We start from the raw sequence: 17,139 nt of genomic DNA, 5'->3' as shown, positions 1-17,139 counted from the left end.
CCCGTGATTTCAAACATGGAGTGCTGATACCCGCATCTAAAACTATAAAGAAGGAGGAAAAGAATTGAAAAAATAATTAAACATGAAGAGTTGACCAAAACGTTATGGGAGCGCATGTGGTAAAATGCGGCGCCCCAATTTAATTTACCCTTTGAATTTATTGTAACCAAAACTTTCACTTTGATAATCCTATTTTTTTTTATACAGTTTAAAAAAATATAATTAACTTTGTTAGAAAAGTAAATTTAAATTCTAAATTTTCTAAAATATCCTCACATTAAATATGGTACAACTTTATGCTATTTTCCTAATCATCATTTTTAACTAAGATTGAGGTCTCAAAAATCATAAGCTAATATTATTATTATTTATCTGAGTATTTTTACAAGTTATCAGTTCTAATATTTTTAAGTTGTCATCCATACACAATGCAAAATTACTTGTAATCACATTCAACAAAAAACAGCTACAGAATATAAATCCTCTAATGATATCTAAATTTTATCTTGTCACAAAGGGAAGAAAAAAAAAAAAGAAGAGAATTTTGTTTCATTATTTCCCTTCGGGGAGAAAAAAATATATACGTATTATGGTAGTTAGTATTATGAACTCAAGCTGGACATTTTGACTATCTTTTTTTTTTTTTTTTCTGCTTTTGACCGCCGCTATGACCAATTTAAGACCTGTGGGTTAATTATCTGGACCGTTAAATTATCCGAAAGGAATAGGCTTTGATGGGCAAAGGAAGGAGAGCCTTGGTCACCGGTCAACAATGACGTTCCCATTTTCCACGTACACAGGAGAAAAAAATTTGATCCAAATTCCCCCCGCCAAATTCACGTCCGCCTGGCAAAAAAAAAAAAGAAAAGAAAAGAAAAGAAATGGGTACATGCGAAGGAAGAACTACGAGCCGCCGGTCTTCGTTCAACTTAAAAATTTAACATCCTCACAAGTTAACTACTCTATAAATACTCCCCAACTCAATCCCCCTTCAAAATATTACGTTCTTTTCTCCGTCTTCCAACTCTTTCTCAAACTGTAATTGCACGCCTTCTGCAGCTAGGGGCGTCCTTTGAAGGACCAGTTGCAAAAAAAAAAAAAAAAAAAAAGAAAGAAAGAAAGAGACTAGGAACTGAGGAGTCATCCCTTTTGATCAAGGCGGCCGAATTGCTAAGATTTTGATTCAAGCGTGCCAAATTTCGAGGATTCTCGAGCTGTTTTTGAAGACGTTTTACTGGGCTAGTGTTGCATATTGTGCGCACTTGGGATCAGAATGGAGATAGGACCGAGCGGTAGTTTAAGAGGTAGTTTAAGAGCTAACAGCTCAGCCTTGTGGAGGAATACAGGCTTGGAAGTGTTTTCACGTTCATCGCGAGACGAAGATGATGAAGAAGCTCTGAAATGGGCTTCCCTTGAAAAGCTACCAACTTTTGATAGACTCAGAAAAGGGCTGCTCTTTGGATCGCGAGGTGAAGTCAATGAAGTGGATGTAGAGAACTTTGGATTTCAAGAAAGAAAAACTCTCCTTGAGAGGCTCGTCAAGGTTGCCGAAGAGGATAATGAGAAATTCTTGATGAAACTGAGGAACAGAATTGATAGGTACTACCACTTCTGCTGATTGATCTCTTCACTTTGTATCTTTCAACAAATAAATCAACCAAAAACTTGATCTTTTAAATGATGGATTTTTTTGGTTTTCGCTGTGGTATAACTTTAGAGTTGGAATCGATTTGCCTACAATTGAAGTAAGATTTGAGCATCTAAAAGTTGACGCAGAAGCTTATGTAGGAAGTAGTGCTCTGCCTACCTTCCTTAACTTCGCTACCAATATGATAGAGGTAAATCTTGTTATTCATCGCCTGCTTTTCGGTTATATGAAACATATTGTTTTAGATTATTTGTACCTTCAAGCATGCAACGGATGCTTTGATCTAACTTGTCTGTTTCCCCGCTCTTCCTTTTTTTCTTTTACCTTTTCAAAAGGGGGTCTTGAACAATCTTCACATACTTCCAAGCAGAAAGAAGAATATTAAAATACTTCGGGATGTCAGTGGAATTATCAAGCCTTCAAGGTAAGAAAGCAGATTACTAATGAAATCAAACATGGCCAGTTCAGGGGTTTTATATCTGTATGTGACTTCAATATTTGAAGATAGTTGTCTCTTGTCTCAACTCTTTTATCTTGTTTTTGCAGACTGACATTACTATTAGGTCCTCCAGGGTCTGGAAAGACAACACTTTTGATGGCTTTGGCTGGAAAGCTTGACCCCGATTTGAAGGTAAATCTACAGCAACTACACTGCCGGAATTAACGTCCGATATGAAGCTAGGAATCGCGTTTCTTAATTGAAAGCACTAAGGTCTTTTCTTTTTTCACACCAGTCTTCTGGAAGGATTACTTACAATGGGCACGGCATGAATGAATTTGTACCCCAAAGAACTGCTGCATATGTTAGTCAACATGATCTCCATATTGGAGAAATGACTGTGAGAGAAACTCTAGCATTTTCTGCCAGGTGCCAAGGAGTTGGATCTCGTTATGGTTAGTCAGGAGATTACTCCTACTTCTTGCTCTTTTATGTCCTTTTATGTTTGCTTGGTGATTAAATATATTCATTGTTCTTAAAAAAAAATTGCAGAGATGTTGGCGGAGTTGTCAAGAAGAGAAAAAGCAGCAAACATTAAGCCTGATCCCGATATTGATATATACATGAAGGTCTGAAAGAAATAACTCTAGTCATAGTTGATTGTTGATTCTCAGTCTCTTTACAATGCTAATCTAGTTAAACTAATCAGCAAAGCAATTTTAGTTTGTCCATTTTGTGATTCACATGTTCTATTTGGTTATTCCAGTCTGCGGCTACTGAAGGCCAAGAAGCAACTGTTGTCACAGATTATGTTCTTCGGGTACCATATCTCGTTAGATTCCTCTTAGTCTTACAACAGCATAAAACTGCAAAATACGTATTCTTATTTTCATTGGTGTGCAGATTTTGGGACTGGAAATTTGCGCAGACACTCTGGTAGGAGATGAAATGCTAAGAGGAATCTCTGGAGGACAAAAGAAGCGCGTGACAACAGGTAAAAACTGAACCATACTTCGAGCAAGCCCTGTTTAGACTTTACAGCCCTAGACTTAGCTGATGGTTTACTTAAAATTTCAGGTGAAATGCTTGTTGGACCGACAAATGCGCTATTCATGGATGAGATATCAACTGGATTAGATAGTTCCACTACTTTCCAGATTGTGAATTCCCTCAGACAATATGTGCATATTATGAAGGGAACTGCATTCATTTCACTCCTGCAGCCGGCTCCTGAGACATATGACCTCTTCGATGATATTGTCCTCTTATCCGATGGCCTGATTGTTTACCAGGGCCCCCGAGAAAATGTTGTTGAATTTTTTCAATCTATGGGTTTCCGATGCCCGGACAGAAAAGGAGTTGCTGACTTCTTGCAAGAAGTATGCTTTTATTGTAAAATAAACATTTATAATAACATCGATTTTTGAGTCCCCTTATCCAGTTATAACATAAAATTACATATTTGTGCAGGTTACATCAAAGAAAGATCAGCGGCAGTACTGGGCACGTAGAGACGAACCCTACAGATATATAGCCGCGACTGAATTTGCCGAGTCATTCCAATCATTCCATGTTGGAAGGACACTATCAAATGAACTTGCAACACCGTTTGATAAGAGCAAAAGTCATCCAGCCGCTTTGACTACCCAAACCTATGGTGTTAACAATAAAGAGATTTTTAAAGCCAACTCCGCTAGAGAACTCTTGCTTATAAAGAGAAACTCCTTTATCTACATTTTCAAACTCTCTCAGCTAATCATCATGGGCCTAATCGGAATGACAGTGTTCTTTAGGACTAAAATGCCAAGAAGAGATGTTACTGATGGAGGAATATATCTTGGTGCTCTATTTTTCGTGGTCGTTCAGGTCATGTTTAATGGAATGGCCGAACTGGCGATGACAATTCTCAAGCTTCCGGTCTTCTTCAAGCAAAGGGACTTCCTGTTTTTCCCTGCGTGGTCATATGCTCTGCCCACATGGATTCTCAAGATACCAATCACTTTTCTTGAAGTTGCTGTTTGGGTTGTTATGACCTACTATGTCATTGGATTTGATCCAAGCCCTGCGAGGTAAACTACCTAAGTAACTTTGCTCAGTAACTTTTATAGTAAACTGTCAAACTAACTTAGCTCAGTAACTTTTATAGTAAATAAAGGTCCACATTTTTCATATCTGGTACGTTTGCTGCAGGTTTTTCAAACACTACCTGATACTGGTCGCTATCAATCAGGTAGCATCAGCATTGTTTAGATTCATTGGGGCAGCTTCCAGGAACATGATTGTGGCTAACACATTTGGGACATTTGCATTGATGCTGCTTTTTGCATTGGGTGGATTTGTCTTATCAAGAGGTAATGCTCCGAATTCAAAAGTCAAATCTCTGTTCTCCTCATAATCAGTAAAAGTGACTGATATTTGCTTTTGTTTTTCTTATTTTATGGAATGATGCAGATCAAGTGAAGAAATGGTGGTTGTGGGGTTACTGGTCCTCACCATTGATGTATGCACAGAATGCAATTCTTGTTAACGAATTTACGGGAAAGCACTGGAGACAAGTAAATTACTATGCTCAGCAATTGCATGGTTCCTGAATTTCTGAATCTGGGATTTGGACTAACTTCTTATTATATTCTGTACTCGCATAGATTGTGCCAAATACAACTGAAACATTGGGAACTCAAGTCTTGAAATCGAAAGGATTCTTCCCTCAATCATACTGGTACTGGATCGGACTTGGAGCGTGTGGTGGATTCATTCTCCTGTTAAATTTCTTCTATACCCTCGCTCTCACTTATCTTCAGCGTGAGTCTCGTTTTTGTTTAGTAAGTTGAAATCATTTGAAGGTCAGGTACTAATAATTAGACAAAACTTTTGCAGCACTCGGGAAGCCTCAAGCTGTTCTACCAGAAGAAAGTGAAAACACTGAAAATTCTGGCCAAAGAGATGGCTCCGTAGGTAAGTTGCATAGGGATGTAATGATGCCTATGGATGCAATGATGCCTCTACCTTGTGTGGTTTCTAAAGGTTTACTTTTACGTGGGCAGATGCCATCACTGAGTCCAATGAGAATCAGAGAAGAGGAATGATTCTTCCATTTGAACCGCATTCAATTACCTTTGACGACATAAGATACTCAGTTGACATGCCACAGGTACTTGGACAAGTTACAAGTTCAAACTTTCCGAGAGGAATCCTGTGTTGATGATTTATAAGCAGCTACTGCTACTGCTAATAATTAGTCATTGAAGTACCCATCTCTGAAATACCTGCTTAATTCTTTCAATGACCTGCAGGCAATGAAAGATCAGGGTGCTGTTGAAGATAAACTCATGCTTCTCAAGGGGATTAGTGGAGCGTTTAGGCCTGGTGTTCTAACTGCTTTAATGGGTGTTAGTGGAGCCGGTAAAACAACTTTGATGGATGTGCTGGCTGGTAGAAAAACTGGCGGATATATTGAAGGAAACGTTACAATCTCTGGGTACCCAAAGAATCAGGAGACCTTTGCTCGGATATCTGGATACTGCGAGCAGAATGACATCCACTCTCCTCACGTTACTGTTTATGAGTCTCTAGTTTACTCAGCTTGGCTGCGTCTGCCCGCAGAAGTTGATGCTAAAACCAGAATGGTTTGTATCCCTCAATCTGATTTTGTTTAACAATCAAAATGTTGACAAATTTATGAAGCCTTGCTAATGGGCGTCTCCTTTATCAAGTATCTTATGTGCATATTCATGTTCCTAATACCTGCAGATGTTCGTTGATGAAGTTATGGAACTTGTGGAACTTACTTCATTGAGAGATGGACTTGTGGGGCTGCCAGGGGTTAACGGTCTTTCAACTGAGCAGCGCAAGAGGCTTACCATTGCCGTTGAACTTGTGGCTAACCCCTCAATCATATTCATGGACGAGCCAACTTCAGGTCTTGACGCAAGAGCTGCTGCAATTGTGATGAGAACTGTGAGAAATACTGTAGACACTGGAAGAACTGTAGTATGCACCATTCATCAGCCAAGCATTGACATATTTGAAGCTTTCGATGAGGTAATGATCTGTTCAGAACTTTGAGTACTTTTTGGTTTTCGAATTAATAAGAACTACTAAAACTGGACATGGTTCTGCAGTTATTCCTTCTGAAGCGAGGGGGCCAAGAAATATATGTCGGGCCGCTTGGCCACAATTCCATCGAATTAATTAAGTACTTTGAGGTAAGTTTCTGATTAACATGTAATGCCTGAAAAGCTTCTTTTCCAAATTAGAACCCTATGTATTCATTTTTCTTTCAAATTCAGGCAATTCATGGAGTCAGCAAAATCAAAGATGGTTACAACCCAGCAACCTGGATGTTGGAAGTTACTGCTTCAGCACAAGAACTTATGTTGGGGGTCGATTTTGCTGAGATCTATAAAAACTCTGATTTATACAGGTCAATTTAGTTATTTAACAGTCAATTTCTGCCTCTAAATCAGATGATGCTACTTTGGGCCTCCAATATTCAATGACAGAATACACCATCAATCTAGTATGCACTTCTTTACTTGTATATGTTGCAAATTCCAGGAGGAACAAAGCACTCATTCATGAATTAGATAGCCCGCGCCCTGGTACAAAAGACCTCTACTTCCCTACCAAGTACTCTCAGGCGTTCCCTGTGCAATGCATGGCTTGCTTCTGGAAACAACGCATATCATACTGGCGCAATCCACCTTATACAGCCGTGAGATTTTTATTCACCTCCTTCATTGCTCTGTCATTTGGGACAATCTTCTGGAAGCTGGGTAAAAGAAAGTAAGTTAACAAGCGCATCACTGAAAATCAACCTGTGAAGCATGATTTCGGCACAAGTCCCATTGACTAAACGTATTGGCTTGTTGTAATGCAGGGACACTACACAAGATCTTTTCAATGCCATGGGTTCAATGTATGCTGCTGTTCTCTTCCTGGGGGTGCAAAACTCCTCAGCAGTGCAACCTGTGGTGGCTATAGAACGGACGGTATTCTACAGAGAGAGAGCAGCTGGAATGTATTCTGCCTTGCCATATGCTTTTGCACAGGTGAACCGATTTCCTAAATATCAGACGTTGCATGGCACTTCACGAGCGTAGTCTTTTTTTTTTTTTTTCTGATAAATTGTTTTGCTGTCTCCAGGTTGGAATTGAGATTTTATACATCCTTAAACAAGCTGTATTTTATTCTGTCATTACCTACGCTATGATTGGATTTGAATGGACCGCCTCGAAATTCCTTTGGTACTTGTTCCTCATGTACTTCACATTACTGTACTTCACCTTCTATGGCATGATGGTTGTGTCCGTCACTCCCAATCACAACATTTCTGCCGTCGTCGCATCTGCCTTTTATGCTGGATGGAATCTCTTTTCTGGATTCCTCATCCCCCGACCGGTAAGTTGTGCAAATATCATCATCATTTCTTTCCATAATAGTCACGCATGCAAAGCAAAGCAAGAAATCTTACTCTCTCTCTCTCTCTTTTTAATAACGCTGAATTTCTTGTCAAACAACAGAGGATTCCTATTTGGTGGAGATGGTATTACTGGGGATGTCCCGTGGCTTGGACCTTGTATGGCCTGTTTGTATCCCAATGGGGAGATCTGTCTGATCGTCTTGAAGACAACGGCGAATTAATTAAAGATTACCTGAGACGTTACTTTGGATTCAAACATGACTTTCTTCCAGTTGTTGCTGGTGTAGTTGTCGGATTGCCGGTAGTTTTTGCCTTCATATTTGCCTACGGCATTAAAACTTTCAACTTCCAGAGGAGATAAAAGACGCAGTCATAACAACATTGCGGAAGCGAAGCTGCGTTTATCATCATTCATCTCCTAAGCAAGACACTTGGAAGCATAAAAAATGTTTGTGCATAGATTTGCTTGAATGCTCAATCCTCAATGTAAAAAGGGCTGGGCATTTTGAAGCATTATCCACTCCACTCCACTCCACTCCACTCCACTCGGTGGATATATATAGATAGATATATAGAGAGAGAGTGTGTGATATATGTTATTCATTTATTTGTAAACAATCAAGCTTAGTTTAAAGTAATAATGAATAGTAGTCAGCAATTTTGCATAAAAGCTTTGTTTTTCCCGATCTCAATTATATCATTCTGACAGAAGACCTTGCTTTTATTATTTCTATCTACTGTGAATCAATATTTAATCTAAAATTCTTTTATCTTTCTATGTCAATGCTCAATGCTAAGTAAACAAGTTAACAGCTGATTAAACGCAACCCACATACACAAAACAAAGCCGTAAAGGAATTAAAAACTTTTTTTAATTGAATGATGATCTGTCTTGTTTAGAGATTAACCCCCGGATCAGCAAATATTTTGCCTGTACTTTCGTGCTTAGAGACGCGTAATCTGAGAATGGTCTTCGGGCTAAAGCAGACTCATTTGGAAACTTAATAGGAGTCGCTGAAATAAAATATGGTCGCAATATTGTAGGTTCCATTATTGTCCTCACAAAAAATCTCAAAACACCACCTCAATTTTGCTGTTACTAATCACACCACATTAATCTGGCAAAGTTGGGATACTCCTGCGTTGACAAAATAAAATAAAAAGTCACACGACATGAATCGGCTACAACTTTTCTTCACAAGCCACCTTTTCCTGTTTCATTTCCATGCAAATTTTGACTAAGAATAAGAAGGCAATTTTAGAAAAACACCAGCAGCATCTTCTAGTGTCTATTCTGTTTTTAACATTTCTACGACCGCTTAAAGCAATGTACTATTAGTTAAGGGACAGGTTTGAATTTAAGAAATGGACCTCCCCAAATTTTAGACGAGTCTAGTTAAATGAAAGTGAAGCATCAACATTTTCAGATTTGTGTTTGTCTTCTATACGTCCACGTTTTCTTCCAATACACAATCTTTGTTAGTATTCGTACGTTTTCTGATTTAATTTCTCATGGTTGTTTTGTTGATTTTGTTGATTGAATATTAAGGCACTCGATATTTAATTCAACTTAGCAAACTAACATCAGTTAAGTTAAATCTGTAATTGTTTAATTATTTTCAATTAATGGTGCCTAACGTGATTCGTTTCATGTTAGGAAAATATATGATCTAATTTAAATAAATTCAAGTAGTGATTTTATCGATTAGAGTAGGACTTTTTTAATTTCTAAGACAATCGAGAAATTAAATTATATGGATATGTTTAGGATTGTTTCTTGATTAGAAAAATAGTTAACTAGTGTAGTTTAACTATCGAGAAGGTAAGAAAAAATTAATTGTCATCGCATATTTGGCAACTATAACCTGTTTATTAACAAGTAATTGAAATAATTATTCTATCGATAAGCAGTTGTATGAACCACTTCCGAAATTATTTCCTTATCTAGAGTTTGTTTATTCTTGATTTGAATTTAATTTATCTTAGTTTAATTATTTTTATTTACATTGATCATTTATTTTAATTTTAATTTCTCAAAATTCCCAATTAGTTTTTTACTTGAAATGAGATAAATTCTTTCCCTAATCCTTGTGAAAATGGCTCTATTTAATATTATATTCGTTTATATATTTTCGTGAGCAGGAATATATTATTACATAAGATCCACACCTGTCAATTTTAGCGTCGTTGTCGAGGATTGGCATTGATTAATTTTTTTCGTATTTATTTTATTTTATTTTTTAATATTTTTGCTAGTTTATACCTTATTTTTCTAGTACAGGTGATTTAATCTTCAATCCCGAGGTTAAGAAGACTACACATAGGTTGCGAAAAGAAACTAAAATATGAAAGGGAGAGCAATCATTTGCTGCATCTCTAGGGTTTAATTTGGTCGTGAATTTATTGGATTCTTCCTGTGATTCTGAGCAGGAAGAAGTTATGATGACAAATAATAACCGGGCCTTAACGAAGTTGGTTGCTCCTGATTTAAATCAGTAACGTCATTACTTTTTCTGATTTTGTTAAAAATGTAACATATGAATCAAAATCAAGATTAATTTACATCTTACCTAATTTTCATAGTTTATTAGGTGAGAGTCCCACAAATACCTTAACAAGTTCATCGTTGTCTGTTTGAGTATGAAGCCACTTGTTGTTACAGAGAAGCAGATTAAGATGCGAGCCTTCCATTTTTCATTAAAGGAAGCTGTCAAAAATTGGCTATATTATTTGCTCGTGGGGAGCATTACAACACGGATAGATATGAGGAAAAAAATTTTAGAAAAAAATTTTCTGCATCTCGAACTGCCAATTTGTGAAAAGAAATTTATGGTATTAAGCAGCAACCCAGAGAATATCTATGCATTGAAAATATTTAAAAAAATTGTGCACCAGTTGCCTGCAGCACCAAATTAGTGATCAATTGCTCATTCAATACTTTTATGAAAGCCTGCTTATACTATATAAGAACGAGTTTATGACAAAAATGATTTTTAGATTCAACCGCAAGTGTGGGGCTATTTTGGGAATGTTAGAGTGTTTGAAGTGTAATTGAAGCATTGAGTACAAGTCATTACAACTTTAATTTTGCTATAATTACTTATATAACCTTTCAAACATTTAATGTTAGAGGCAGGTTTGGTATGTTACAATGTTTGGTGCCAAGTTGAGTATCAAGTACAACTGAATTAAGCTTGTATTTTGATAGAATTACATAAAAGCCCTTTTAATCATTTATTATACTAACATCCAAGCCTTCCAATTTCCTGAAAACCTTTTTCATTCTTTAAGGAATTAAAAGGATGTTTACATAATTGGATTTTAATTACAATTAATTAATTTAATTATTATTTGAACAATCATTATCATATTTATACCGCCATGTTAAGCCGATACCCTTTCTTCTTTTTTCGGTTTCGCCTTTTTAGTTTTATTATGACTATTAAATATTTGGTGGAAGGCGTAGCTTTTCCTTTGAATTGAGGTGAGTTTTTTGAATTTGTCTTCTTTGAATGTAATTTTTTTTCTAATGAGTGGTTTATTCAAGAATTTCATATAGTTTGCTTTTTGATACTTCTAATTCCAAAAATTGACTAATTGTATTATTTTCCTTAGTAGATTTTATAGATTCTGTCTCTGATTTGAGATAATGTTGTCACTTTCTAAAATAATTAGAAAAGCAATTTTATCATCCCCTCCTCCTCGGCCAAGATATTATCTCTTTATTTAAGTCAAATAACCTTATTTCTCATGAACTTTCTCTTATTGTTCTTGACTCTAGGGATCTGTTGACTACATTTTAGCAGTTATGTTTTTACCATAACTACCGCAAAGCAAACAAATGTGCAGACATGTTAGCGAATTGGGGAAGAAGCATCAATGAAGACTCCACTTTTTTTAATCCTATCCTGATTTTGTCCTTCCCTTACTTTTGTAAGACTTAAAAGGGTATCATCAACACACGGATGACTTTACTTTAACTATTACTCTATAGACTTTGATTTTGTTTTAATGCATCTTTATTTTACAAAAAAAAAAAAAAAGACTTTCTCAAATGTCGTGATTCACCACCTACACATACCGTCACATACTATATATCACTCAAACTAAATCATGTAGAAGCATGATATATTTTGACAGCTCTCGAAAGAAAGGAGTTTGAATTTTCAGAATTCCCGATATCTTGTTGCTACCAAGTAGATAGGAATCCAAATTCCCAAGTGAAAAAAAAGAAAAAAGAAAAGGGTATGATCCGACAATTACCATGAAGAAGCTCCAACCTTGACATTTTCTTCTAAGATCTCAGATTGCTTAAAAACGCTAATCAGTATTGTTGAAACTAAGGTATGAAAAATCGATGAAAACAATTGAAACTTGAGAGTTTGAGGCAATAGGCATATGGGCATAGGTGTTGCAATAAGCATAGTAAGAAGGAATGGAATTGAGGCCTGGTGATTCTGCTAATAGTTTAATGCTTGACAATTTTTTTTTTTTGTTGAACAGAATTATTATGGCATTGTATATTATGGATATAGTATGGTTCAAGTAATTATTTTTTCATGTAATATGATTTGGAATTCACCTTGTGTTTATTTTAATTGAGAATTTTATGATTGTAAAATTTATTAACTTAAAATTTTGTACTTCGTTGAAACTAAAAAAGAAAATTAATCATGCTACATAGTACTAAAATGTCATTTGCACTCTATTTGCTTTTTCTGTTATGATCTCGTTCTTGTATTCTACTATTTATATAGTTTCAAATATAAAAAAATTATTTTTTATGCTATTTAAAAGAATTCGCAGTGGAACTTGATGAGTTTAAATACTTTAGCTATGCACCATTTTGATTGCATTGTATGAATTCATTTAGTCATAATTATATGCTGTACAATGATAAATAATGTTTCTTGATTTGATTAAAGCAACTATTATCCATAGTTTAAACGAGTCAATTAAGTAGAGTTGCTATATTGGATACTCATACAAGTAAACATTGAAAAATATCATTAAGCAGTTTCTACCTATAATTTGCAATTCAAATTGATATGAGGAATTTCTTCTGATTTTAGTTACCATTTTCTATGATTTCAAATTTAGAAAATATTATTTACATGCACCAATTTTTTATAATCAAGATAGTTTCAATTCAGATCTTTAATAATTATGTAGATTTGAACTTATTTATGAGATTATAAAGAAATGTTCCTAGCAAAAAACACTAAATCTGAATAGTTTCTACAAAACTTTGAAAAAGATCACTTAAATTTCTATCTATCTATTATTTTTTAGCATTATTATCTCTGTAAGAAACATGTGATTAAGTCGTATTATGCCCATCAAATTATATAAATAGTTAGTCTAAAATAAAATTATTTTAGATTAGATTGGATGCAAAGTGATTGATGGATAAACTTGACTTGATAATTCTGGTTGAGCTTAAATCAAGGGAGAAATCAGAAGCATTACTTAAGGGATCTTTCACGAAATATAGATTCGAGAGATGAGGGGTCTAATTGATACTTTAAAATATTTTATCATCTTGAATAAGTTTTAGAAGAGACTTTTGGATAATTTTCAATTGCACTTTAAACATTTTTATCTTTTCAAACTACCTTTATCTTTGCGGTTGAAATTCAAATATAACCTTTGATCACAACGGATTCTTACATAGTATAACGATAAGGATGTTTCATTGCACATTATTTTATTAACTCACTATGTAACTTATGTTTTTTCTATTAAAATCACATGATAAAATCATCATACTTCAATTTTTATACTACAAATTATTAAACAATAGTTATTAATTATCTTGAATTACAACCACCAAATTTCTGCGCGTCGCGCGGGCTGTCCCTCCCTAGTTCTCTATAGTAATAGAAGCATCACTAATGCCACAAGTGAAGGTGCCTTAGTGAACAAGACTCCTTGATAAACTTGGGATTTGATTGAAGAGACGGCTGATAATTCCCAATAATTTGGCACATGGGATGATATGCCAACTCGTCGAGTGAACGAGGTGAATATTTCAATACTTCAAGTGCAATTGTCTGAATTAACATCTATGATTTGACAGATGGCAGTAGGGAACAAGTCAAAGTATGTGAAATTTGCAAAAATACTAGCCATCTTACTGATGAATGCTCAATGCTACAGGATGATAGTGTTGAACAAATGAACATGGATAGCAACGTGTCTGCACCATGCAAACAATATAATTCTTATTCCAACACATACAATTTAGGTTGGAGGGACCACCCAAATTTCAGTTATGGGAAAAATAAGCAACAAAATTTCTTTTCCAATAGACAACAAGGATTCCAATTGCAGTATCTATTAAGACCTTAACCCGCTACTCCTAATCCATAACCATTTCTAGAAGATATGATAAAAATATTGGTTTCTAATACTTTGCAATTCCAACAAAAAACGAAGCCAAGTATATGAAATATATAAAATCAGATGAGTCATATGATCCATACAATACATCGCTTGTAGTCTCAAGAGAAAGGAAGACTTCTTTCTCAGATTGAGGTGAATTATAAGAACGTTAGCGCCATGACCCTTCAAAGTGGAAAGGAAATTGAAAGGTCCAAAACTATAGTTTCGAAGGATAAGAGCGAAAATCAAATTGAAAAAGAGTTGAAAGAAAAAAAAATAAACAAGGCAACTCTTGTGGTAAGTTTGGACTCTTCAATTAAAATTAATACTAACCCACAATCTTTCCCTAATAGGTTGGAGATGTCAAAACGACAAGTTAAAGAAAAAGAAAAAGAAATTTTGGAGATGTTCCGGAAGTGGAAATCAATATCTCTTTATTGAAACAATCAAACAAGTATCAAAATATGCTAAATTTTTTTAAGAACTTGTGCATTAATAAGAAGAAATTAAAAGGGGATGAGCAAATCATGTAGATGAGAATGTTTCAGTGATTTTACAAAGACAACTAACACTTAAATGTGGGGATTCAGGTATGTTTACTATCCCCTGTACGATTGGATATTTTAGAATTAAAAAATATCATACTAGATTTAGGACTTCTATTAATGTGATATCTAAATCTATTTATGATTATCTAAATTTAGGACTTTTGAAAAGAAACGGGGATAATAATTTAATTATCTAATCATTCATTTGCTTATTCAGATGGGGTGATTGAGAATATTTTAGTGCAAGTTAATGGATTAGTTTTTCCTACTAATTTCTATGTGCTTTAGATGAATGATAGAAGCGTTTCAAATTCATCACCCATTATATTAGGGAAATCCTTCTTGAGTACTATTCAAACTAAGATTGATGTTAGTAAGGTTACTATTACGATAGAATTTGTTGAAGAAGTAATCTATTTTAATATATTTGACGCAATGAAATATCCTATTAACTCTCATTTTATGTTTGTCATTTATACTATTAATCTCTTTGTACGAGAATTTTCTGAATCTAATTACAGGGGTAAGTTAAAAATTGTTGCGACCAAGCATCATGGGTTAAAAGTAACTTATGCTGTGAAAATGGATAAAAAGTTAAAGAAGGTGATTATATATAGTGGTGATTTGGATCCTGGAGAAATTCCATCAATTGCAAGGAAGTTTGAATTACAATCGAATTGAAAAATGATACATTATGTCTAACCAAGAACGTTAAAAAAATGCACTTATTAGGAGATAACCTAATTCAATTTTAAGTTCATTGTTATCATTGTTATTATTTTTAGTTTAAATTTCTTATATTTTATGTGTTTGACTTTCGTTTTGCTATTTTAGTGGATAGAAAACTGCTACGTGGCAAGGTGTGCCCACGTCTAACTGACTGGCAAGTTCATATTTCAATTTTAGAAGACAACCGGGAAACAAAACATGCCACGTTTTGAGAGCACGCTAAACCTTGTAAAAATTTCAAAATCATTATTAGAAAACTACGGAGTAATAAGACATGCCCGCGTCTTATTCCAGTAAAGGGGAGCAAAAAAAATTCTGGTAAAAATTCTGGGAGTGAAGAAAGATATTCCCTCAGCCTATTTGCATTCACAAGGGACGTGATGGTTCAAGTACTAGAAAAGCTAGTTGATGATGAGCATCCGTTGCAGCACAAGCCATTCGATCCCTACAAGTATCTTCTATTCTGCTTGACTAAGGAGGGGCAGAAATCCAAGTGTCAAATTAAATCCTACTGTGGAGTCTGATGATCCTAATTACAAGTATTTTGTCGCAAAGAATCCAATGGATGTGCTTTGACTATGAATTTCTATGTCATTTTCTAGAATTATGATGTTAGTTTGTGGTGCAGCGAGTGGTGAGTGGAAAATGAAAATGAAGCCCTTTGGTTGGATTGAAACTTGAAATTTGAACGTTGAATACCGAGTAGAGTGTGGACCAAGGGTGTGTTTGAATGGACTTTTATAATTTTCTGGTGTTTCTCGTGGTCCTTTATTATTATTATTTTTGTCAGTTGTCACTTATCTATCTTATACCACTTTTATTCTTATTTTAGTCTATTCTAAGGAAAAGAGTCCAATCGGATCTACAGGAAAATAGACAAAAATTGAATCATCATCAGATCAAACAGATATACTACGCATTCGTATAAATGTAAAAAAAATCACTTAAAATGACAAACCACGTAGAGTAGCAAATGATGACAGCCAAGGTTGGCTTCCCACTCGACCAAGTCCTAAAGACTTTTGGTGTTCCTCATTGTCAAAAGGCACACTTATTGCACTGAACCTTTCGTATCTCATGGAGTAATTAAAGGATGTCGAATCAAGCTAGTCATTGGACAGCATGTCTAAAACCCAACTTGTTTGGCAATTAAGTTTTTAAGTATATAACTTCATGGCCTTCGTTTTACCGGCCATGACTCTTTGCCTTTGGCGTTTCAAAGTGCAATTCAAATTACAGAAACAAAAATGGATTAAACTTTAAAGATATCCCAGAAGAATTTGCTTGGACCAAGAAGCAGTAGAGTAAAATAAACTTGCAAGAAGTATGGACCGAGAAGCTGAAATGGGTTGTAGTTTAGTGCTAGGCCGGTCCAACATCAAACAAAATTAGAAAACTTCATAAGTGTCTCATATCATGCAATTTTTCATAAGCCCACTAGCCACGTCAGAATTACCGTGGATGGGTTGGAAAAACCAGTAGGAAGCAAGCAGCTTGTCCATTTCGAGCCACACTTTTCGCCCAAAATGCGGGCCAGTTGCTGAACGGACTCGGCTTCCGAAAAGCAGACTTGGATGGATGCGCATATCCGCGAATGGCAGAAACTGGAACCCATGAAAGCCATAAAAGTTTTGATCTTCTTTTCCTTCTAAACAAAACTAGGATAGAAATTATTTTCTTTTTTTTTTTTTTCGGATTTTAGGATTAAGCCCTCCAAGAAATTCATCAAATAAGCATAATTTCCGTTATCTTCCCTGCAATTACATGGTATCTTCCAAAATTTTCTTTTCTAATATAATTTTACGACTGCCCGATATATATGATGTATTATACTGTTTAAACCTTACCAAATTAAAACCAAGGCACCTCTGACGTTTTGCTTCAATCAAAGGGCTATGTGGATTCCAATTGTTAATCTTCGACGAGGTAAATATTTGGAATTTCTGAAAAAAGAAAACTCTAATTGCGA

The 17,139-nt window shown here is 35.2% G+C and overlaps 1 protein-coding gene across 1 annotated transcript; it reads left to right on the top strand.

Annotated features, from left to right (window-relative positions):
* Nucleotides 1–998: 998 nt before the first annotated feature.
* On the top strand, nt 999–8,179 carry LOC113739615 (pleiotropic drug resistance protein 1-like). Its single transcript, XM_027266884.2, has 23 exons — nt 999–1,599; nt 1,718–1,838; nt 1,984–2,072; nt 2,195–2,279; nt 2,383–2,542; nt 2,640–2,716; nt 2,854–2,907; nt 2,991–3,081; nt 3,165–3,466; nt 3,558–4,156; nt 4,278–4,438; nt 4,539–4,642; nt 4,733–4,889; nt 4,965–5,042; nt 5,132–5,238; nt 5,381–5,713; nt 5,838–6,128; nt 6,209–6,292; nt 6,377–6,510; nt 6,645–6,872; nt 6,967–7,138; nt 7,233–7,487; nt 7,610–8,179. The coding sequence occupies exons 1-23, from the start codon at nt 1,274–1,276 to the stop codon at nt 7,868–7,870; spliced, it is 4,269 nt and encodes a 1,422-aa protein (XP_027122685.2). The 5' UTR covers nt 999–1,273; the 3' UTR covers nt 7,871–8,179.
* The last annotated feature ends 8,960 nt before the right edge of the window (nt 8,180–17,139 follow it).

Source organism: Coffea arabica, chromosome 4c, assembly GCF_036785885.1.
Source record: "Coffea arabica cultivar ET-39 chromosome 4c, Coffea Arabica ET-39 HiFi, whole genome shotgun sequence".
Classification (NCBI taxonomy): Eukaryota; Viridiplantae; Streptophyta; class Magnoliopsida; order Gentianales; family Rubiaceae; genus Coffea; species Coffea arabica.
The sequence above is the reverse complement of the archived record's forward strand: the minus strand, read 5'-3'. Positions and strand labels throughout refer to the sequence as shown.